The sequence below is a fragment of the Gopherus flavomarginatus genome, chromosome 3 (assembly GCF_025201925.1).
Source record: "Gopherus flavomarginatus isolate rGopFla2 chromosome 3, rGopFla2.mat.asm, whole genome shotgun sequence".
Classification (NCBI taxonomy): domain Eukaryota; kingdom Metazoa; phylum Chordata; order Testudines; family Testudinidae; genus Gopherus; species Gopherus flavomarginatus.
In genome coordinates this window covers 202,824,412-202,848,866 of record NC_066619.1, presented here as the reverse complement: position 1 = coordinate 202,848,866, position 24,455 = coordinate 202,824,412, and the positions used below count along the sequence as shown (strand labels likewise).

The following is a 24,455-nucleotide window of genomic DNA, read 5'->3' as shown; positions in this document are numbered from 1 at the left end:
TTTATTCTCAGCAACCTTATTATAAAGCCTACCAATACAGGATTAGGAGCTGAAACTCTTAAACTTTACAAACACACATTAAAGTCATTATAGCTTTATCTCTATCACCATCAGGTTTTCCTAGTGCCAAATTCATGGTCAATGAATAGGAGTCCAGGAGAGTGCCAATATCAGAGGGCTGACTATTCAGCGGATTTAAAACGTTTGCATATTGTAAAGGATCTGGAATAGATATTTGTTTACCACAGGCAAATTAAAAAGCAGAGATGAGCAAGTATAAATTATTAAGTTTGCCAATATTAATTGAGAAAAAGATGAAAAAGTTTAATCCATTTTGTTTGTGCTGTTGAGGGAGATTTTTAGAAAGTCATTGTCAGTGTTTTATGGCTGGTTTATTTGGGACTGAATTCAATGCCATGACCCTCAGTAGAGGCTTTTAAGAGTGACTCTCAATCTTATCGGCCAAATTCTTATTGATGTAAAAGATGGTTACTTACCTTGTAACTGTTGTTCTTCAAGATGTGTTGCTCATATCCATTCCAGTTAGGTGTGCGCGTGCCGCATGCACGTTCGTTGGAGATTTTTACCCTAGCAACACTAGGTGGGCCAGCAGGGCGCCCCCTGGAGTGGCGCCGCTATGGTGCCGGATATATACCCCTGCCGGCCCCTCCGCTCCTCAGTTCCTTCTTGCCAGCTACTCCGACAGTGGGGAAGGAGGGCGGGTGTGGAATGGATATGAGCAACACATCTCGAAGAACAACAGTTACAAAGGTGAGTAACCGTCTTTTCTTCTTCGAGTGCTTGCTCATATCCATTCCAGTTAGGTGATTCCCAAGCCTTACCTAGGCGATGGGGTCAGAGCGAGACGTTGCGGAATGTAAGATCGCTGAGCCAAAGGCGGCATCGTCTCTAGACTGCTCAACCAGTGCATAGTGGGATGCAAAAGTGTGGACTGAAGACAAGGTAGCAGCACGACATATTTCCTGGATAGGAACCTGGGCCAGGAAAGCGGTGGACGAGGCATGAGCTCGAGTAGAGTGGGCAGTGAGACGGCCGATCGGGACGTGGGCCAAGTCATAGCACGTCCGGATACAGGACGTCACCCATGATGATAGCCTCTGGGAAGAAATAGGCATGCCTTTCATACGCTCCACGACCGCTATAAATAGCTGAGGCAAGCGTCTGAACGGTTTGGTTCTCTGAATGTAAAAGGCAAGAGCCCGGAGGACATCCAGGGTATGCAGCTGTTGTTCCCGGCATGATGCGTGCAGCTTCGGAAAGAAGACCGGTAGAAAAATGTCTTGATTGATGTGGAAGGCGGAGACCACCTTGGGGAGGAAAGCCAGGTGTGGTCGCAGCTGTACCTTGTCCTTGTGGAATATCGTGTACAGGGGGTCCACCATCAGGGCACGAAGCTCCGATACTCGTCTGGGTGATGTTATAGCAACTAGGAAGGCCGTCTTCCAGGACAGGTACAGCAGCGAACAAGTGGCTAACAGTTCAAAGGGAGGGGCCATAAGCCTAGCCAGAACAAGGTTGAGATCCCAGGTAGGAGAAGGGCGCTTAACCAGAGGATAGAGTCGCTCCAAGCCCTTAAAGAACCTGGAAACTACCGGGTGGGAGAAGATCGAACTGCTGGATTCCCCAGGATGGAAGATGGAAATCGCGGCTAGATGCACCCTTATTGAAGAAAGTGCCAGGTCCTGCTCCTTGAGGTACCATAAGTAGTCTAAGATAATGGGGACCAATACACCTGCAGGAGCAAGGTTACGCTGGGCGCACCAATGGGAGAAGTGCTTCCATTTGGCGAGATATGTCGCACGCGTGGAAGGCTTCCTGCTTCCCAGGAGGACCTGTTGCACCGGGGTGGAACAGCGCAACTCAAATTGGTTTAGCCAGACAGCAGCCATGCTGTCAGGTGGAGGGACTGCAGGTTCAGGTGGTGAAGTCTGCCGAAGTCCTGCGTTATCAGGTCCAGGTAGAACAGCAGAGATATCGGGTTCACCCGAGAGAGGTCGAGCAGCATGGTATACCAGTGCTGCCTCGGCCACGCCGGAGCGATCAGGATTAGCCTGGCTCTGTCTCTGCGGAGCTTGAGCAGGACTCTGTGAACGAGGGGAAAGGGTGGAAAAGCATAAAGTAGACGACCTCCCCAGTGGATCAGGAAGGCGTCCGAGAGGGAGCCTGGGGAGCGACCCTGCAGGGAGCAGAACACCTGGCATTTCCTGTTCTCCCTGGAGGCGAAGAGATCTATGTGGGGAAAGCCCCACTTCCGGAATACTGAAAGGAGGACGTCCGGGCGGATGGACCATTCGTGGGACAGGAAGGATCTGTTCAGGTGGTCCGCGAGAGAGTTCCGGACTCCCGGGAGAAAGGAGGCTACCAGTTCTATCGAGTGGGCTATACAGAAGTCCCACAGTCGCATCGCCTCTAGACAGAGAGGGGAAGACCGTGTCCCTCCTTGCTTGTTTATGTAATACATGGCCGTTGTGTTGTCTGTAAAGACTGCAACACAACGGCCCTGTAGGTGCTGTTGGAAGGTCTGACACACCAGTCAGACCGCTCTCAGCTCTCGGACATTGATGTGAAGCCCCAGCTCCTGAGAGGACCAAAGGCCTTGAGAGTACGAAGGTGCCCTAAGTGAGCACCCCAGCCGAGAGAGGAAGCGTCTGTTGTCAGAGACACCGAGGGCTGTGCTGGGTGGAACGGACGACCGGCACACACCAGGGAGGGAGTCAGCCACCAGTTGAAGGAGCCCAGAACGCTTGTTGGAACCGTAATTACCATGTCTATAGCATCTCTGCGAGGACGATAGGCTGAGGCGAGCCAAGTATGAAGAGGACGCATGCGCAGTCTTGCGTGCCTCATCACAAAAGTGCACACAGCCATGTGCCCCAGGAGGACGAGACAGGCGCAGACAGAGGTTGTTGGGAAGCTTTGTAGCCTCTGTATGAGGCAGACCAAAGTCTGAAAGCACTGTGGGGGTAGGCTGGCTGCTGCAATATTGGAGTCCAGCAAGGCCCCTATGAATTCTATCCTCTGCGTAAGAAGCAGAGTGGATTTGTCCAGGTTGATAATCAGGCCTAAACGGGTGAATAGGTCCTTGATGACATTCACGTGAGCGGTGACCTGAGCCTCGGAGGTCCCTCGAATGAGCCAGTCGTCGAGGTATGGGAAGACAAGCACCTGACGACGGCGGAGGGAGGCGGCGACTACCGCCATACATTTCATGAATACCCGAGGGGCCGAGGATAGGCCAAAGGGAAGGACTGTGAATTGATAATGTTGACGATTCACCACAAAGCGTAGGTACCTTCTGTGCGGAGGGTAGATCACGATGTGGAAGTATGCGTCTCTCATGTCGAGAGCAGCGTACCAATCTCCGGGATCCAGGGAAGGGATGATGGTACCCAGGGACACCATGCGGAACTTGAACTTTCTCATGAATTTGTTCAGTCCTCACAGGTCCAGGATAGGCCGGAGGCCTCCTTTCGACTTGGGAATTAGGAAATATCTGGAATAGAAGCCCTTGCCCTTTAATTCCTCTGGAACCTCCTCTATAGCTCCCATGGCAAGGAGCTTGGACACCTCCTGCAGAAGGAGTTGCTCGTGAGAGGGGTCCCTGAAGAGGGACAAGGAGGGAGGGTGGGAAGGAGGGGTCGAAATAAACTGAAGACGGTAGCCATACTCCACCGTGCGGTGGACCCAGCGGTCCGAAGTCAGCTGGGACCATGCAGGGAGGAATGCGGCAAGGCGGTTGGCGAACTGAAAAGGATCCTGGGAGGCAATTGATACGGTGCTCTCGGGCGCACCATCAAAAGTTTGGCTTCGGTCCCGCCGGTGGCTTGGTAGGACCGGAGTTGTTACCCCCCTGTGGTCCAGACTGTCGTCTGCGAGAGGTATGACCTCGCCTTCAGGAGAAGTCCTGCCTTGGACGAGGTAGGGGGTAGGGGTGCTGGGGCTGCGGTCGGAAAGATCGCCTCTGAGTCTGTGGCGTATGCTTTCCCAGCGAACGCATGATTACCCGATTGTCCTTCAGACTCTGGAGGCGAAGGTCTGTCTTCTGGGAGAAGAGGCCCTGGCCATCAAAGGGTAGGTCCTGTATCGTATACTGGAGTTCAGGTGGTAGCCCTGACGCCTGCAGCCACGATATATGCCGCATGGCAATCCCTGATGCGACGGTTCTAGCCGCCGAGTCAGCGGCATCTAGCGAGGCTTGGAGGGAGGTCCGCGCCACTTTCTTCCCTTCCTCCAGGAGAGCTGTGAATTCCTGATGGGAGTCCTGTGGGACGAGTTCTACAAACTTCCCTACTGCCTCCCAGGTGTTATAACTGTACCGACTCAGGAGGGCTTGTTGGTTCGCCACCCTGTGTTGGAGGCCTCCTGCCGAATAGATTTTCCTACCCAGCAAATTCATGCGCCTGGCCTCCCTTGATTTAGGTGCAGGGGCTTGCTGGCCATGGCGCTCCCGTTTGTTGACGGACTGGACTACCAATGAACAAGGAAGAGGGTGCACCTACAGGTACTCGTACCCCTTGGATGGTACCATATATTTGCGTTCAACCCCCTTGGCTGTGGGTGGTACTGATGCCAGGGATTGCCAGATGATATCCGCTCGCACCTGTATTGAGCGGATGAAGGGAAGGGCAACCCTGGTTGGAGCTTCCGCTGATAATATACTGACAACCAGGTCGTCTACCTCAGGAACTTCCTCAACGGGTAAGTTAATGTTGAGGGCGACGCGACGCAGTAGGTCCTGGTGCGACCTGAGGTCAATGGGGGGCAGACCAGATGTAGCTGTCTCCGCCACCGCTTCATCCGGTGATGAAGAAGATGAAACCCCGGGAACCAGCGGGTCTTGGAGTTCCTGGTCCTGAGGGATGTCCTGCGGATCCTGTGGATCTTGTACATGGGCTGTGGGTTCCTCCATACCCGCCGGGGGAGGTCTGCTCACAGTGGATTCTGGTGCCCAATGTTCAGAAGGGGCGGACCGCGGTGGAACATGCAGATCACCTTGGTTCTGATGGTAGGCCCAAGGTGTCCAAAAAGGCCACTGATGAGGGCCCTGGTGATTATCCGAATCCCCATATGATGCAGATTCTGCATGAGAGGAGATCGACGGATGGCGAGATGGCCACGGAGGGGCGGAGACCGTTTGGTGAGTGTCTCTGCATCCATTCGGACCATCTCTATGCGGTGCCGGAGAACGGTACTGAGAGTCGTGACGGTGCCAGGAGTGGGACCGGGACCTGCGACCAGCATGGTGCTGGGAGGTCGACCGGTACCTGGAATCGCCGTGCCGAGATTGGCTGCGAGAGGCCCGGTGCCGCGAGTGTCTAGATCTGGATTGGTGCCAGTAGTATCTGGACAGCGACCGGGATCTCAAGTGGTACCGCGAGTACGACCAGTACCTCGATGGAGAATGGTACCGGGACTGCGAGGGGCCGCGGGATTGGGATCGACGGCGGGACCAGGAGTGCCTGCGGGACCTGGACCGGTGAAGCTCTGTGGTGCCGGGCGAAGAAGGTCTCACAAGGGCCGGCTTGCCAATAGACTGAGGGACCCGCACCGGTGGTGCCGGGGGTCGAGGCAGCTCAGGCTCTGTCATGGCGATCAAGTCTCGTGCTGCGGAGAATGTCTCCGGCGTGGATGGCACGGTAAGCTCAACCGGGGAGCTGGTAAGCACCGGGGGATGTTCTCAGTTAGTACCAGTTACATCATCTTCAGAGCTACCTGCAAACCTCTGTCAGGCAGAACACCACAGTATGTATTCTTTAGGTCCTCCTCCTTTTGAAGGACAATTGAAGATGGAGGGTGGGTATTGTTAAGGGGATACTTTGGTTAGACTTGCAATCATTTGCTGTTCATGTTTCACAAAGTTTAATAAATGGCACAAAGGCCATTTAATAGTTGTAGATTAAGACATTGTATTAATCACATTGCTATATTTGAAAAAAACCTAGAGAAAATCAAGCTCCTTTTATTTTAGGTGCCTAAATATGCTTTAGACTGATGACCTTTAACAAACTTGAAATGTAAATGAGTAAGGATGAAAGTTAAAGTTAGCACCATATATGTGTATCTTAACTCCTATATTCAACTATGGGCCTTACCCTACAAACACTACAGTGTGGTGCTTACTACAGTGAGTAGCTCCATTTGAGCTCTATCATTTACTTCAAAGCGACTACTCACAGCAGTAAATCCTAATGATCACTAGTCGTCTTTTGGTGGAGCAGGCCCAGGGTATCTTCTCGGCAATGTAATTTTGTTAAATATGCATGTGTGGTGAGATAAGAAAGGAGTGTCCATCCAAATGGATTTTAATCCCAGTTTAATTTTAAATATAGATAAAGACAGGACATTTTAAACTTGCTTTTGTTAGAAACTGAATTTGTAAAAAGATGTAGCAGTCTAAGATATGATACAGTATGAGATTTTGGAGATCTTCAGTATATTTCCTTTTCTCTGATCCACAGGTTGGTCTACAAGTGGTTTCTTCTTATCTATAAACTGAGTTATGCAATTGGAATTGTGGGTTATTTAGCTATAATGTTTACCGTGTTTGGATTTAATTTATTCTTTCGGTAGGTATCTTCAGGCAATCTTCAGATTGTGTGTCTTTTATGTAGAATTTTTATAAACTTTGATAGTTGCAATGAAAAGGTTCACTTGCAATCTAATCTTTTCCCCACATCAAACAAATAACTATCGCTTAGGGTACAGGTTTACATTTTCTCTAGTTTCTTGATTTTTTTTGCACAATTAATCTGAGACTTGATACTTAAACTGCTTTAGTGGCTTCATATATTGTATTCCTGGATTGTAAGGGGAAAAAATAAAATTATACACCACCACGGTGCTTGAACTTTTAACTACTTATTTTAACTGTTAAGTAAGGCCCTGCTCCCGCAGTGGGATTCACACAGAAGATGATGCATACACAGGCTAAGGGACAGAAATAAAATATATAAGTATGGTGATCAGACTGATGTTTAGCACACATCTTGTAGTCCCTCTTTATATATGGCTATCTATTGTGTTGTCAGGTTTTTTCCTTTTTGATTTTGACTCTTACCCTTAGCCTCAGTTCTGTTCCCTTTAACCCAACTCATTCCACAAACTATTACACATCTCCCTACTGATTAATTGTTCTAAGGATATTTACAAAATTCCCCTTCCTGTGCCAAAATCCAATCAAGGTTTTAACCAAATCCACCTCTCTACACCCAAATTCATGGGGTATGGCTACATTTGGAATTTCAAAGCGGCAGCGCTTTGAAGTGTGAGTGTAGTCAGAGCGGCAGCGCTGGGAGAGAGCTCTCCCAGCGCTGCATGTAAACCACATCCCTTACGGGTGTAGCGTGCAGTGCTGGGAGCCGCGCTCCCAGCGCTGCTGCCCTGATTACACTGACGCTTTACAGCGCTGTATCTTGCAGCGCTTGGGGGTGTTTTTTCACACCCCAGTTGCAGCGCTGTAAAGTGTGAGTGTAGCCAAGGCACCACCGCACTCATTTTAAAGGCTCTCCTTGTGTCCCCCGTCTCAGCAAAAATTAGCGGTGCATTCTTAGGCCTCATGGGAGGCTCCCAGATCTGAGAGTGTACTTCTGGGGGAAGTTTCTAGCCTCCCAGGGAGTCCTGGCCTATATGGCTGTTCTTGGATTGAAAGGCTGAATTTTGCTACCTTCACACCCCATCAATGCCAATTCAGAAGCAACTATACAAATTTATATGGAGGAATATTCGGAGTTACCTTCTCCCAAGTTCGTGTGACCCCCACAGCACTTGCAGCCACTAATGGCTGGAGAACAAAAGACCCTTATTTGAGTCTCCTTCAAGGCAATTATTGCATTATGCCCCCAATCTGTGTATGCAAATGAGTAAAGAAACAGAGTGGCTTGTTGGTCTACAGTTGCTGATAAAAATCAGTACTACAAACACAGTTTTCTTAGAAGGAAACATGAAATGAGGAGGCTGTTTTGGAAAACTGCCTAAAATATTACATGTACTTCACAGACAGGAGTGACTGGATAACCTTGATAGTACCCATTTAATGTTTACAGGCAGTATTGCTTTGGAGCTGTGTGTACAGTATGTATGATTAGATTGTAAACTCAGCAGGACAGGGACCTGATCTATAAAGTACCTAATATACTTCTGGGTGCTGTTAATAACTAATATTGTAGATTACTGTAGAAGGTGACTTAAAAGCTTTATTATCATACTTAAGCTTTTGACTTAAAATCACAACATTTTCACAATTCCTGACTTATTTTTGTGTAGTGCTACTGCAGTAAATGAAGCTTAAAAGCAGAATAGTGAACTTTATTGTTGAGCATTTTTTCTTGGATGAGTTCTTTCAGCTAAAATAATTTAGCATTTATTTGAAAGGCATTTAACATTTTTACTAAAATGTTCGCCTAATTCATTTGTATTTTAAGGATTTTTCCCTTGGAAAAAAATGCCATTTTGCACTTTCTATACCTTATTTAGGTAGAGTTAAGTGTCTATAAAGATAATATAAATTGTTTGAGCATACTTTTGTGAGATTAATGTTGTTTATTACACGACAAATATGAAGTTGGCTTTGAAGGAAATTGAAAACGGAGTTGTAGTGAGGAAAAACAAAAGCCAGAGCTATCAAGAGTAAAAATCAGTTTGATACTTTCTCCTTATATTCTGTACACTAGCAAACACACTCATGTGCTCTTTATCTGTTTTTATACAGAATCAAGACTGAAAATTTCATGGATTTTGGTGTGATATTGCTGTTTTATGGACTCTACTGTGGAGTGATGGGAAGAGACTTCGCAGAGATTTGTTCTGATTACATGGCTTCCACTAAAGGGGTAAGTGCTGGTTTCATTACGTTGAATGACAGTCAGATGGACTGGCCATGAGCTCTTAAGTCTAGTCATACCCTATGCTTCTAGAAGAAAGGTCCCCCCATATTCTTTCCAGAAGTTTATCTAAACTGTTCTTAAAGACAACTTTTATTGTGCCATAGGCAAACTCTTCTGCTTTCTGACTGGTCTTAGTTTCAAAAGGAATTTCTTAATACAGCATTGTAACCAGTGAGTATTCACTGGTCCGAGTTAGGAGAGACAATCCCTATATAGGAACATAGAGAGCTGGTCCAAACAAAAAAGGCAAAAATAGGGTTTCTCTCAACCTGATTCCATATAAACAAGAGACCAAAAAAGACTCCTCATTGCCATAGGTGGGTCTGCTTCTTAGTTCTCCAAAACCCAGTGAAAGAGTCTTTAAATCTTTCCCTTTTTGCAATTCTTGTCTTTTCTTCTTAATGAGGCAGTTAGCCTTCACTAAGGACACCTACATTCCCTAAGTCTGGGATGTTTGGCACACTTTGCAATAGAGGCAGACACTTGAAGTCCTCTTCTCAGCAAGAAGGTTTTAATTCTCTCTAAACGTTCTGTCACTAGTATCTAAAGACAGTTTTAGCTTCTTTCATTCTTGTCCTTAACCCTTGTGTCCACTGTGGACTTATACTGAGTTATTTGTGTCTCCTTGGCCGTAATGGAAAGTGTGGTTTCCGCCAATGTAAATATTCAACAGTTTTATAATGTCAGTGGGATGCCTACAAGAAATTTGTCCAACGACATCTGTGCAGTCTGTGGACAGAAAATCTTTGTGGACATAAATGAGGAAGGGATAATTGAAAATACCTACCAGCTGTCATGCAATCACGTGTATCCTTTCAATTCAATTATGAAATAATAGTTTCCTCTTTTCTTGCTGTTGCACCAAAAATAAAACGATTTGCAATAAACAGACAGGGGGAGGGGGGAGAAACGGAGGTGAAGAGAAATAAATGAACACAATCAAAGAAACCACAGCACAAAGGTAAAAATAGGGATATGGAATAAGTTGCCTGTTTGCTCACATGAGGTTTAGTGGAAGACCTAAATTTAAGTACTATCATGCAATGCTTGCTTCCCAAGCTACTGAAACTCAGGTACATCAACCAATTAACCCAGTGGTGGGCAACGTGTGGCCCATCAGGGTAAGCTGATTGCAGGTCATAAGCTATTTTGCAGATGTTAACTGTCTGCAGGCACAGCCCCCCGCAGCTCCCAGTGGCCATGGTTCACCATTCCCAGCCACTGGGAGCTGCGGGAGGCAGCAGGCCACAGGGACAAGTCTGAGATTACAAGCCTGATTGATAAACTGAATAGTGTTTGATGTGATGTACATAGACCTTTGTAAAGCATTTGACTTGGTATTGCACAACAGTTTGATTAAAAACTAGAATGATATAAAATTAATATGGCACATTAAATAAAAGTTGTCTAACTTAACACGTCTGAAAATGTAATTGTAAATGGGGAATCAGCATTGAATGGGTGTGTTTGTAGTGGGATCCCACACAGCTCTGTTCTTGGCCCCACACTATTCAACGCTTTTATCAAAGACCTGGAAGAAAACATAAAATTATCCCTGTTGAAATTTGCAGATGACACACAAATTGTGGGAGTGGTAAATAATTCAGAGAACAGGCCACTGATGCAGAGTGATCTGGATCGCCTGGTAACTTGGGTGCAAGCAAACAACATGCATTTTTAAGATGGCTAAAATGTAAATATATACATCTAGGAACAAAGAAGGCAAGCCATACTTACAGGATGGGGGACTGTATCCTGCAAAACTGACTCTGAAAAAGATTTGAGGATCATGGTGGATAATCAGCTGAATATAAGCTCCCACTGCGAGGCTGTGGCCTAAAGGGCTAATGTGATCTTTGGATGCATAAAACAGGTGAATCTCGAGCCATAGAGAGGTTATTTTACTTCTGTATTTGGCACTGGTGAGACTGCTACTGGAATACTATGTCCAGTTCTGATAGCCACAATTCAAGAACAATGTTGAAAAATTGAAGAGGGTTCAGAGACAAGCCGTGAGAACAGAAAACTTGCCTTACAGTGACAGACTCAAGGGTCCATGTGTTTATCTTAACAAAGCAAAGGTTGAGGGGTAACTTGATTACTGTTTATACAAACTGGAAATAAAGGTGTAAATTTTCAACAGAGAGAGTAATTGACTCTAGGTAAATTATTCCAATGTTTATGGTGGATACTCTTATCACTGACCATTTTAAAAATCAATATTGGGGTTTCTTTCCTAAAAGAATTAATTTGGGGCATTTCTGTGGCCTGTGGTATACAAGTCAGACTATATGATCACAATGATCCCTTCTGGCTTTAACACCTATGACCATTGCCCACTTTCTAGGTAGCGACCCATATCTACAATCCAATAATACCTTGACTGCATAGCAGCAGCGTTTGCATATCCTTCCCCAGAAAAGTCAGTACCATGGAACAGAGGAGCTGCAAGTTGAAGTTCGGCCATTGAGAGAGGCAGTTTCACTGAGGCATTGCTGCCATCTGATGTACCATAGGTTAAGATAGAATGGCCTGATCCACAAGGGATTTAGTCATTCCATTGCTGAGCATCACGGTGTCTAACTTGTAGGCTCCTAGAAAAAAAAAAATCACAGAAACACTAGTGTGATCCACAGAGCCTGAGTTAGGCACCTAGACTCCCTATATAATAAATGGGGAGATTGGAATGTGATCCACAAAAGCCAGCACATTAGAAAGAGAAACCAACAAAAGAGGTGTGTGATAAGCCCTGCCCCTCGCTTAGAGGTAGGCTGCTGCCTCTGGGCTGCAGGGAGGTGCCTTCTCTGCTTAGCGGTCCACGAATAAAAACACATCTCTTGAAGTCAGGTGGCTTAGCCACCTAAGAAGTTTCCTGCAGGAATGAGTTAGGCACCCGACTCACACACAAAACAGAGCTGCTAACCCTGTAATTTTTAGGCTTATGGTTAATGCACTCATGTGGGATGTGGGTAGGATGAACAGACATCCCATTTTTAAAGGGACAGTCCCATACTTAAGCCCTCCTGCAGGTGACTCAACTTTTTCTTAAAAAATGGGCAAATTGCCCTGTAATTTCTGTTCTCCTCCCCCTCATCACTACTGGTGAGTCTTGCTGCTGGTCGGATCCCTGCTCACCAGCCGCTCACACCAGTGATGAGTGGAGGGTCTGGTTGGTGTGCAAGGCTGGTGGCGGGGCTGGCCACTCCCCCTGCTGGTCTGTCAGCATAGCCCCTGTTGCATGCCATCTCTTGGCTAGTAGGGCTCTGCCCCCCCATCCCGTTTCTGGCTGCACGCTGTGGTGGCTGGTGAGTGTGGGCAAGCACCAGGCGATGGCCAGTTACGTATCACCTCTGCTGCCCACCCATCGGCTCTTTACATGCTTCTCCTCTTGCTGTCCTCTCCCTGCTTTGCCCCTTTACCCTCTGCAGCCCTGCTGCTCCTCCATATCTTCCCCCTCCCCCCACGGGGCACATCTCGCTCCCAGCACTGTGCGGAGAACCAGCCCCTAGTCGGAGCACTCAGCTCACCCACAGCCTGGCCAACAGGCTCTTTTCTCCCACTGCCTCTGGCTGGGCTGGCACCCCGGGAAAGCCCAAGACCCTCCATCCTGGGGCGCTGGCCAGGAGGAGCTGAGCCCTGCATGTGCCAAAGCCCCACACAGTGCTGGTACGGGGAAGCCTCTCTGCCCCTCAGCTAACCTCTGGAGTGGTGAGGGGAAGCAATTTTCAGCCTGTTTGCACCCTGACCCCGCAGGCTTAACATCAGTCCCATGGGCAGGGGCTTAGCACCCTCTTCACCTGCCCCCTGGTGTGAAGGGCTGCTCTGTCCCCTGCTGAGCCACCTCTCTGGTCTGGTTCCCTGAAGTCCCTGCAGTCAGGTTCCCTGGGCCCTGGTGCACAATGCAGCTTTAGGGCTTAACCCCTTCCTGCCCATGCTGTAGCCTGTGGACAGGTGGTGGCTGGGTTACGTCGGTGGCCAGCAGCAGCCTAGAGGTGTTAGCTGCCTTTTGACACTGTGTGGGCAGGAAAGGACAAGCTGCTTCCAGCCATGGAGGGGAAGAGGGGAAAAAAGATGAGCTCTGCAATGACACTGACCAGGTCATCCCTCCCTGTCTCCCTCAACCCGTGCAGCTGGAAGCAAGTCTCATCCCGCACAGTGCAAAAAGGCTGCTGCTGGCCACATTCTGGTGTGAATCCTAGCAGAAATCTGGGGGGTGACCCTGTGTTTCTCCCTCCATATGGTGCCTTGGAAAGATACAGTACCAGAAGAGATGAGTCTGTCCCAGGGGCCCAGCCAGGCATGGATGGGGGAGAGCTCTGGGCAGGGAGGGTCAGTCACCCCCACTATCAGACAGGTGTGTGTGGGGGGGGTGTCCTCTCCCTGTGTGAACCCTAAAGCTTTAAAAATAAGGTAAATAAAAAGAATCCAACTACACAGTATTTCTTTTTAACAAGGGCTCAGTCAACTTGATGTTAATTTGCATGTTTGTACTGTGTAGTTCAGATTGATTGCCGTTGAACTCTGTTGAATAAGAGTAATTTTACCAGGTGTCTCGTATTCAGCACACGGAAATATGGTCACCCAAGATGTGGGCGATCTAGGTTCAGTTCCCCCTCAGGCAGGGGATGGGGCATTTGAACAGAGGTCTCCCAGCTCTCTGGAGGTCTGGGGCTGATGTGGGGCTCTTTTAATCTCTCATGGTGCTGTACCACTGTGGATAAAAACTTAAATAGTCATTCGGTGGATACAGGGACAAAGAATAACTCTGTAGCCTGGTAGTTAAGACACCCACCTCAACCAGTCCAGTCCCCCTGCTTTAGTCATTAATTGTTTCTACAAAGGAGAAGAGCTTGAGCAGGAGAGATTAAGGAAGCCCCCCCATATCCCATAAGAGTATGATTAGAGCATGCTCATGAGAGATGGAAGATGCCTGTTTAAATTATTTCACCCCTTCTGCCTGAGGGGGAAATTGAACCTGGGTCTCCCTCATTCCAGGTGAGAGTGCTAACCATTGAGCTTAAAGTTAAGGTGAGCTCCTCCTGCTGACAGATTTTTGAATGGGATCTGATCTGGTAGGTGGCCTCTCAGCACTCTACCCAATTGGGCTCTGCATGCAATTAGATAGACGAATGTCCATCTTCCCCTGGTTCATGAATTGCTCTGGGGCTTAGGCAGGAGATAGGCATCAGTGCACATGCTCAGAGGCAGAAACTTAGGCATTGCATTAGTTTAGGAGCCTACAGGGTTTGGTTGGAGTTTTGTAGAACTAAAACTGGGATTTAGACATGTAAACCCTAGATTTAAGGCACCTAAGTACCAAGGGGCCTGATTCTCCACTCACCTAGCCTAGTTACACTGGTGTGACTGACTTCAAGTGAGGTTACCCCCAAATTTGCATGGGTGAAAGTGGGATCAGAATAACTCGGGGAACATAGCTCAATATAAGCATGACAAGGACAGGAGACCTTTAAAGCTGTTCTAAGATAAGAGATATCATTTCTTTTAATAGCTTAATGTAAGTAGTTTACAACTAATCAATCATTTAATCCCTTCTCCCCCAAATTAAAAAAGAAATTATAACCTACTTTACAACAACTTCACAAGGCTCCTGACTTTCCATGAATTTCAAATGCTCAGCTGCACTTTTTTCCTTTAACAATGTCTCAAGATAATAGTTATAGACCCAAACTGTGAAATTCAAGAGTATTTTGATCTGAGGTTGTGATTCAGCCCATTCAAGAACAGCGCCAGCTACTACTAAATTTGGCTCTGGATTCATGATTCCTAAATTCAAGGATGTCCAGATCCAGAATTTTGCCTTGGGCCCATATCTAATTATAATTAATAAATATTATATGAACTTGTGTGGCATGCTTTTCATCCAAGTTAGGTAAATATAATTATCCCCATTTTTAGTTGGGGAAACTGATGCAGAGAAGTTAAGTGACTTGTGTAAGTGCCTGAGATAAATAGCAGTGCAATGTGCGCAATCAATAATGATTCAAATCTGGAAATAAGTTCACAGAAGCATGTATTGTTCCTTGTTTATATTTGAAAGAATCCTTAACAATATGCCTGATACAAGATTTCATGAATTTTGCATCCGAGGTTGGTGCATTGTTGGCAAAAAGCAGACTTGCCCATACTGCAACAAGAAAGTTGATTTGAAGAGGATGTTAAGTAACCCATATCCTTTTCTTTAAAAGTGTGTTTTTTACTTCAATTTTTTAATTATTTTGTCTTTGCTCATTTGTGTTATTATCTAGTGGAGAGCGGTGAGAGTAAAAAATAAAAATAAATATGGCCAGTTAAAATAGCAGTAATAGCAGCAGATTTCTTTACTTCCTTTTTACTAGTTAGTAAACAAGAGTTTTTCTCTCCTAGCCCACGTCCACACTACAGGGTAAAATCGATTTTATTAAAATCGATTTTATAAAGCAGGCTTTATAAAATCGATTTTGCGCGTCCACACTAGGGCTACTTACATCGATGTTGAGCGTCCATGTTCCCTGGCGTCCATCTTTTCCCTGAGCGTTGCACTCTGGGTACCTATCCCACAGTTCCTGCACGGGTCCCTGCCCTTTGGAATTATGGGTTACTAGCCCAGTGCATGATGGGATCAAAGTCCCCGTCCTGGGTGGTTCTGGGTACAGCCCCCCCCCTTCCTGTAAACGGCACACAGTCAGTTCGCGCTGTTTTTACTGGCTGCAGTGAGGGAAACGCCATTTTGCAGCAAGCATGGATCCAGGTCTGCTCTTGTCCTTGATCGCGAATGCTGTAAATAATTCACGCATTCTCGTTCTATCACTGCTGACCCATGATGCAGAAATGCAAGAGAGAATGCTTGAATGCGGGGACGACAGCGATGACGAACTGGAGAACGAGTTTTCTGACTCCCCGGGCCCCTGCACGTTGGAGCTCCTGACGGTTATGGGTGAGGTTCTACCCGTTCCGCGCCGCTTTTGGGCACGGGAAACAAGCACTGACTGGTGGGACCGCATAGTCCTGCAGGTGTGGGACGATTCGCAGTGGCTGCGGAACTTTCGCATGCGTAAGAGCACTTTCTTTGAACTTTGTGACTCGCTTTCTCCTGTCCTGAAGCGGCATAATACCAGGATGAGAGCAGCCCTCACAGTGGAAAAGCGAGTGGCAATAGCCATATGGAAGCTTGCAACGCCAGACAGCTACCGGTCAGTCGGTAATCAATTTGGAGTGGGCAAATCTACTGTGGGGGCTGCTGTGCTGGAAGTATCCAAAGCAATCATTAAGCTGCTGCTTCGAAAGGTTGTGACTCTGGGAAACGTGCAGGCCATTGTGGATGGCTTTGCTGCAATGGGATTCCCTAACTGTGGGGGGGCCATAGATGGAACCCACATCCCTATTTTGGCACCGGAACACCAGGGTGCCCAGTACATTAACCGCAAGGGGTACTTTTCGATGGTTCTGCAAGCCCTGGTGGATCACAAGGGACGTTTCACCAACATCCACGTGGGATGGCCAGGAAGGGTTCACGACGCACGTGTCTTCAGGACCACTACACTGTTTAAACGGCTGCAGCAAGGGACCTACTTCCCTGATCAGAGAATAACAGTTGGAGATGTCCAAATGCCTATTGTTATCCTTGGGGACCCAGCCTACCCCTTGATGCCCTGGCTAATGAAGCCATACACAGGCAGCCTTGACAGTGCTCAGGAGTTGTTTAATTACAGGCTGAGCAAGTGCAGAATGGTGGTAGAATGTGCATTTGGCAGGCTTAAGGCGAGATGGCGAACGCTTCTTACTCGCTCAGATCTTAGCCAAACCAATATCCCCTTTGTCATTGCTGCTTGCTGTGTGCTCCACAATCTCTGTGAGAGCAAAGGGGAGGCCTTTATAGCGGGGTGGGAGACTGAGGTAAACCACCTGGCCGCTGATTATGCGCAGCCGGACACCAGGGCAATTAGAAGATCTCACCAGGATGCTGTGCGCATCAGAGAAGCACTGAAAAGTAGCTTCCTCATGGGCCAGGGTACAGTTTGAATGCTGATTTTCCTTTCAATTGATTGCTGCCCTCCCCGTCTATGTGGTGTTGCTGCTGCAAGATACTTTGCCTGCAGCATTCCTCAATTGCTTGCTTAGGTTACTTGCAAGAGCTGTCCATTGGAAAACATATACTTCTGTATTTCCCAATTATTACCTACCTCCACCATTAGCTGCTTCCGTCTGCTGCTAGGCACAGTACCTGCAACCTTCCTTAACTGCTTTTTTATTGAAAATAAAGTTACTACTATTTGTTACAAGAATTGTGTTCTTTATTTAAAATCAGACCCTTTCATCAATCAAGCATAATGTTTGTTGTTACAATACTGTGCATGAAATTTCATAACTCATTGTTCTATGGGGGACGGAGCGAGGGAGGTTTGGAGGAAGGGGGAGGGAGGTTTGAAAGAAGAAAGTGCATCAGAGAAGACAGAACAAGAATTCTCATGGACCAGGTTACGGTATGGCTGCTTTCTTTGTTTTCCCTGTATTGCCCATATCCCCAATTGTCAAATCCTGATGCTGATAACTAGCTTCCGTGCAGCTTTCCAAAGCTGCTTGCTTTAGTTCATTACCAATCTACAGTCACACTGACTTAATAGCATGACCTGAGAGTAAAAAATAGGCAAAGGTGCCATGGTAGAAGTTTGGATCATTAGAGGAGGGAAAAAAACAGGACACAAAGGGCTTTTCAATCTAATGAAAGCCTTCTGGTTGGAGTGTCCGCAGCGGTGGAGGGGGCTGGTGCAGAGAGCCTTCCCCCACGCGTTCTTACACGCCTGGTTCTGGAAGGTGTGGGACAGGGTGAGTACTGAGGGAGGTTATACACGGGCTGTAGGGGCATTCTGAAACCACGGAGCTCTTGCAGCATATCGCGGAGGATGTCAGTCTGATCACGAAGAAGATCCAGAGTTGCTGCTCGCCAGCGCTGATCTTCCTGCCACCTGACATCATTTTTGGCGTCCCTCCTGTCTTCGCGTTGGTCCCTCCTGTCTTCGCGTTGGTCCCTCCTGTCTTCGCGTTCACTGGCAGCCTCCCTGTACTTTGCGACCAATTGCTTCCATTCTCCCTGCTGAGCTCTCTCTGTACGGGTTACTGCCATAATTTCGGTGAACATGTCCTCACGCGTCCTCCTTTTCCTCAGTCTTCTTATGATACCCCCCCCACGTAGATGAGAAGCGAGAGGGAGGCTGGAGAAATGTGCAGCTGTGTGTGGGGGGGTGGGGTTTGGAAAGAGTGATAAAAGAATCATAAGAGACACATTTCACACAACCATGCATACAGTCTCTCCCCTCACTGACCTGTGCCTGTTACCGAACCTTGAACATTTTACTTTACCAAAAGGTCACCTTATGATTCCTATAATACTTATTGCTTGTGGCTGAGGACAGAGAGTTCTGCTCAGACGCAGGTCAGGGGAGCACACAGACCATGTCCGGAGAAAATGGTAAGTTAATAATGGCTAGTAATCCCTGTAGTAGATTGTACTGGTAATCAAGCTACTCTCCTTCCCGCGGTTTGCTCCCGCGGTCCCCGAACCACCCAGCAAACCGCAGGCAAGGAGCCCTGCTTGTTCGGGGAACGCGAGAGCAAAGCAGGGAAGAAGAGTAGCTTCCCGCGGTTTGCTCTCGCGTTCCCCGAACCACCCAGCAAACCGCAGGCAAGGAGCCCTGCTTGTTCGGGGAACGCGAGAGCAAAGCAGGGAAGAAGAGTAGCTTCCCGCGGTTTGCTCTCGCGTTCCCCGAACCACCCAGCAAACCGCAGGCAAGGAGCCCTGCTTGTTCGGGGAACGCGAGAGCAAAGCAGGGAAGAAGAGTAGCTTCCCGCGGTTTGCTCTCGCGGTCCCCGAACCACCCAGCAAACCGCAGGCAAGGAGCCCTGCTTGTTCGGGGAACGCGAGAGCAAAGCAGGGAAGAAGAGTAGCTTCCCGCGGTTTGCTCTCGCGGTCCCCGAACCACCCAGCAAACCGCAGGCAAGGAGCCCTGCTTGTTCGGGGAACGCGAGAGCAAAGCAGGGAAGAAGAGTAGCTTCCCGCGGTTTGCTCTCGCGGTCCCCGAACAAGCAGGATGAATCCGCCCTGTAACAATGGAGACTTTTCTAAAAACCACCTCATGGGTCACTGTTTTAGGAAAGGTTTTTAATCTACTTGGTCAGTGACTCTAAGTACAGGTAGTGATTTGAAGCACCCAGTAAAAAAGGCTTACATTAAACTGAAGCTTTTAGTAAAAAAAATTACACTCACCAGAGGATGGTCCCTCAGCTTCATTTTCTGGAGTACTGCCTTGAGATGGCTGGCAGGGAACCTCAGTAAGGGTGAGGAAAAGATCCTGGCTGTTTGGGGGGATAAAATGCTCTGTGCTCTCTGCTGGAGCCTCCTCCTCTTGGTCCTCATCATACTGATCATCGCCATCAAATAAATCTTCCGTAGTTGCAGGAATCACAACGCCCACCTCTGAATCAACAGACAAGGGGGGGTTCGTCGTTGCGCTGTTCCCCAATATTGCGTTAAGCTCGTCGTAGAACCGGCATGTTTTGGGGGCAGAGCCTGACCTGCCCTTTGCTGCTTTGGTCTTCTGATACGCCTGTCTGAGCTCTTTCACTTTCACTCGGCACTGTAACGAGTCCCTGGTATGTCCCCTCTCCCGCATGGCATTAGAAATTTTTTCAAAGGTTTTCTCATTTCGTCTGCTCGAGCGCAGTTCTGAAAGCACTGACTCTTCTCCCCATACAGCTATCAGATCGAGTAACTCCTGTGTGCTCCATGCTGGAGCTCTTTTCCTATTTTCAGGAGACTGCATTCTTCTCTCTGCTGCTGAGAGCTCCACGCTGTGCAAGCAGGAAATGGAATTTCAAACTTCCCGGGGCTTTTCCTGTTTACCTGGCCAGCAGAAGAGTACCTTTACCTGTGTAGAGCGGCCACTAGAGCACTGTGGGATACGTCCCGGAGGCCATTAACTTCGATGGCCGTCCACACTATCATAAAATCGATTTTAAAAAATCGATTTTGGGGTTACTCCTCTCGTTTTGATGGAGTTCCAAAATCGATTTTAGGGACCCTTAAAATCGATTTTATGCACTCTGTAGTGTGGACGGTTACAGCTTTAAATCGATTTAGAGCTCTTAAAATCGATTTAAAGCTCTAGTCTGGACCTGCCCCTAGTTTCTCCAGAAGGATGGACAGTAGGCCAAGTTCTGCTGCTGCATTTGTGAAACCCCATTCAAGCTGGGGCAGAATTTGTCCTACTGACTTTTTCCAACCCATTTCAATTCCCCTTGGGGGAATTGTTTAAATCTTACTTTAAACATTTTTATGAGAATATCATTCAAAATACTGTAAATCTAGAGCAGTGTTACTCAGACCTCAGTGGTTCAGGAGCCAAATTAGCAATCAACGTTACCCAAAAGAGCCACAGTAGTGTGAATGCACTATTTCATTTACTATGGTACTATTCATAATTAAACTGTTCAACCGGGGAAATATTTTGTTTGTTAGATAGATAGATCTCCCAGAAAATAAGTTAATAACTTAGTGCAAGTTGATAACTTAATTGGTTAATAACACAGTAAAAGCATCCTGATAGTTAATAACTTAGATTGGTGAATATTAAAATACTGTGTGATTTAATTATCATATGCTGCAAAGAGCTGCAGGAGACACATTAAAGGGCCACTTGCAGTTCATGAGCAACAGTCTGAGTATCACTGCTCTAGAGGAACCGGAGAGCACTATGTTTGAGAACATTAAACAAGTACTTTTCTTCGCTTATTGCTGAAGGAACTGATGTCATACTAAATCTCTTTTCACCTTTAAACAATCTTGGCAGTAGATTTCCTTAACGGTAGGTTAGGTGGAAGCGTACACATGTTTTGTATGGGCAACTGTTGGATTGGCTCCGCTATCTGGTGGCCTGGCAACCAGTTGTTATAGGAATAGTCCAAGTCATTAACTATTCGCTGGGCTTAGAATAGGATATGTGATTATAGCCAGAATGTAAAATGTTGGCTATTTCAATATGTAAAATACTATGTATCTCCTGTACTTAATATTGTAAAAATATAATTAAGACTGACCTCTGGTGTTCTTATTGCACTGCTCTACAGGAGCCTCAGATGGACCTCTCTGATGTCACAGCAATACTACATTACTTGAACAGCATGAAATTAAAACGTTTCTGATCTTCTCAAAGTGTGCATGGAAAGGGTCTCCTTGAAAGGAACATTTATGACAGGACAATGTTAGTAAAAGAAATGGCTATTTTTCTCATTATGACTATTTCTGACATTTTTTTTATATTTGCTGCGCTAGTAAGTATGTCAATAGCACTGACTGATTGATGTTCAAGTAAGATTACTGAAAGATGGGTAGTGTAAATAGATAGCCACCTCCTGAGCACACTCTCCTGGGCTGGGTAGTTCTGCAGCACACTTCCTCAGTTTCCCTTTCTCCCAGGGCTCCTCAAAAATGTCACCAATTCCATGTAATCTTAAAATATCTCCCTTCTGAAGAGGGATCCACTTTAGCCTAGAGCAGGGGTCGGCAACCTTTCAGAAGTGGTGTGCCGAGTCTTCATTTAGTCACTCTAATTTAAGGTTTTGCGTGCCAGTAATACATTTTGACGTTTGTAGAAGGTCTCTATCTATAAGTCTATAATATATATAACTAAACTATTGTTGTATGTAAAGTAAATAAGGTTTTAAAAATGTTTAAGAAGCTTCATTTAAAATTAAATTAAAATGCAGAGCCCCCCGGACCAGTGGCCAGGACCCAGGTAGTGTGAGTGCCACTGAAAATCAGCTCACGTGCCGCCTTTGGCACGTGTGCCATAGGTTGCCTACCCCTGGCCTAGAGACATTAGTATTTCATACCAGCTTCACCAGCAGGCCCCAGGGTTCCCCAGTTTGATCAGTTCTCTCCCCTGGAGTCAGAGTTCTCCATCCCTCCTTCTCAGAGCTGAATTCAGTTTCTCTCATTGAATCAGGAGTCCCCAGCCCTCCTCATTGAAGCTGGGTTACAATCCAAACAGTCCCTTTATTCCCTTCAGGAATCAGTCTCGCTTCTTACACCACTGACCTGCAACAGCTTCTTCAGGCCAGTTGCTTCTGTTCTGCCTGACACGCCCAGCCCTACATAGCTCAAGTGAGAGGCAGTAATACTCCAGTTCCTCACTCTCCCTCAGGCTTCTCCCTTATATCTGTAGGCCTGGCCTCAGTTTAGTCATGACCTCATTCGTTAGTACTCATCCTCCCCATCTGGGGAGATGAGCTAAGCTTGTCCCAGGTAGAGCTGTGGCCTATCACCCCTTAAGGGGCCCAGCCACTCTGTGACAGGTAGCATTGGCTGATGAAATTTAGGATTGGCTCATAAAACTTAAATGCAACACTAGAGCTTGGCAAAATTTTACATGCAAAAACCTGTTTGTTTGTTTTTTTGTGCTGAAAACAAATGCAGATTCAGCTCAACTGAAACAATTTGTGAATTTGAGTCGATTTTGGCTCATTGTTTAGGTCCAAAAAAGAAAAAACATTTGGAAATGTGAAAATGTTTTATTTGGGTATTTCCAAAACAAAATATTTATATTTTTTCATTGCAGAAAGATGTTTGATTTTGAAATTTCCCTGAGTTTTATTTAAAGTCTGTTTTTAAATGTTGAAAAAAAAAACCCTTGAAATGAAAATGACACTTTTTTCAACATTTTAGTTCACTGAAAATTGTGAAATGGTTTCCTTTTGGGTTGACCCAATGTGATTTCTCTTTAATTTTTCAGACCTGCCCCTGACCCAAATAGTCAGTTATTCAGCCAGTGTTAACAGCATCCATTAATGTGATTATTTGGAGGACCATTCACAGCTGTGAGGACTAACTCAAGATCACTTGTTCCCAAATGCAGCAAACATTAATCTGAGGCTATGTCTACACTGCCCCGCAGTTCAGGTTACAGGAGTGTGAACAACAGTGTGTACCAAAATGTTATTCTGTCACTTCCCTGAGTGGATGCTGTTGGCACAAACTAAAAGACTCCTGTTTTGCATTAAAGTAGCCCTGTTTGAAGAGGACTAACTTAATATGAACTAGGAACCTTTTAATTCGTGTCCGCAGCACCCACACCTGGAAGAAACAGTGCAGCACTTTGGAGCACACTACTATTCACAACCCGTAGTCCTGCAGAGTAGTATAAACAAGCCTTATCTTTACTAGTTCCCATAGGCACCTCTCGCTCCATTGTTTTTGCTGTATCAGTGCTCCCCTCTTTAAAGAGCTGCTTGTACTAATCTAGCTCCATGAAATCCATCATAAAATCTGCAAAATAATCTCCTCACGTGTACTCCTCTCTTGATACAAGAGCATCATAAGTCACCGATAAGCTTTTGCTTTAGGGTGCAAGATCAGTGAAGCTGAGGTACGTAGTGCTTTTTGGGATCTGTTGCAGATGGAAGTGAAAGACACAGTAGGGGATGTGAAAGCAGTAAGGACTACAGGCAACTCTTTCCTTAACTTTTTATTTCCATGCTTTTTAAGTTTTTGAGTTGGTGGGGGTGTGCCTTTGTTCAATTTTTACTGTCAGTAACTAGCATTTTTATGTCTAATATATTATGTATTTTTTTCACATTATACTTTTCCTACCCTCAAACTGTCAAATAGGAATTGTATAGTGTAGGAAGGGTGTGACAGTCATGCACACGGGTGGGCGTTACATTTTGGTATGGCAAATTGACTTTGCTACAAGTTACGTTCCACTGTAGTTGAAGACACCGCAGCCCTTTTACTTCTAAGGGCTGATCTATACTGGAAACATACAGTGGCATAGCTACATCTCTTGGGAGCGTGAAAAATCCAAACCTCATGAAAGACATAGCTCTGCCAACCTACCCGCACTGTTCACCGGGCTAACTCAACAGATGTCAACTCAATTACCACTTCTCAGGGAGGTGGATTACCAACTGTGACAGGAGAACCCCTCCCGTTGGCATTGGTAGTGTCTACACTGAAGCACTATGACAGCTGTGCCACTGTAGCAGTTTAAGAGTAGACATACCCTAATAAAATATTTTTTAGGTTATGATTATGCTAAAAATGCTACAGTGCCACAGCTGTGCCACTATGGCGCAGACACCTACTGCAGCAAGAAAGGGGTTCTTCCACCACTGTAGTAAACACGCCTCTCCCAGAGGCGGTAGTTAGTTTCACGAAAAAATTCTTTTGTTAACCTAGTGGTGTCTACATGGGGCTTAGGTCAGCTTAATTACATTGCACAGGATGGGAAATTTTTCACAGTTCTGTGCAATGCAGTTAAACCAACCTAATTCTGTGAAGTAGAGTAGCCCTTAATAAGTGAGTTGTCCAGAATTAAAACAAGTGCCACTCTGTGGTATCAACAATGTAAAATGCTTTCTCCCATTTAATTTCTGGATTTATGAACTTCTACAAACATAGGCCGGTGACTACCACGCACCAATTCCCCAGTGAAGAAGAATGGATTTTTTCCAGAGAGGTCGCTTCCCTTTATTTCCCCCCCCACACACACACTCTAAGAG

At 46.5% G+C, this 24,455-nt stretch overlaps 1 protein-coding gene across 1 annotated transcript; it reads left to right on the top strand.

Moving 5' to 3' along the window:
* The first annotated feature begins 5,606 nt into the window (after window positions 1–5,606).
* RNF175 (ring finger protein 175) lies at window positions 5,607–15,189 on the top strand. Its single transcript, XM_050945496.1, has 5 exons — window positions 5,607–5,818; window positions 6,480–6,587; window positions 8,729–8,849; window positions 9,577–9,710; window positions 14,989–15,189. The coding sequence occupies exons 1-5, from the start codon at window positions 5,607–5,609 to the stop codon at window positions 15,104–15,106; spliced, it is 693 nt and encodes a 230-aa protein (XP_050801453.1). The 3' UTR covers window positions 15,107–15,189.
* Window positions 15,190–24,455: the final 9,266 nt, after the last annotated feature.

Excerpts from the sequence above, each read along its gene's own strand:
- RNF175 (XM_050945496.1), top strand. The coding sequence starts at position 5,607 with ATGGCGATCAAGTCTCGTGCTGCGGAGAATGTCTCCGGCGTGGATGGC. Across the intron at positions 6,588-8,728 it reads GGATTTAATTTATTCTTTCG|AATCAAGACTGAAAATTTCA; the intron begins GTAGGTATCTTC and ends GTTTTTATACAG. Across the intron at positions 9,711-14,988 it reads CAGCTGTCATGCAATCACGT|ATTTCATGAATTTTGCATCC; the intron begins GTATCCTTTCAA and ends GCCTGATACAAG.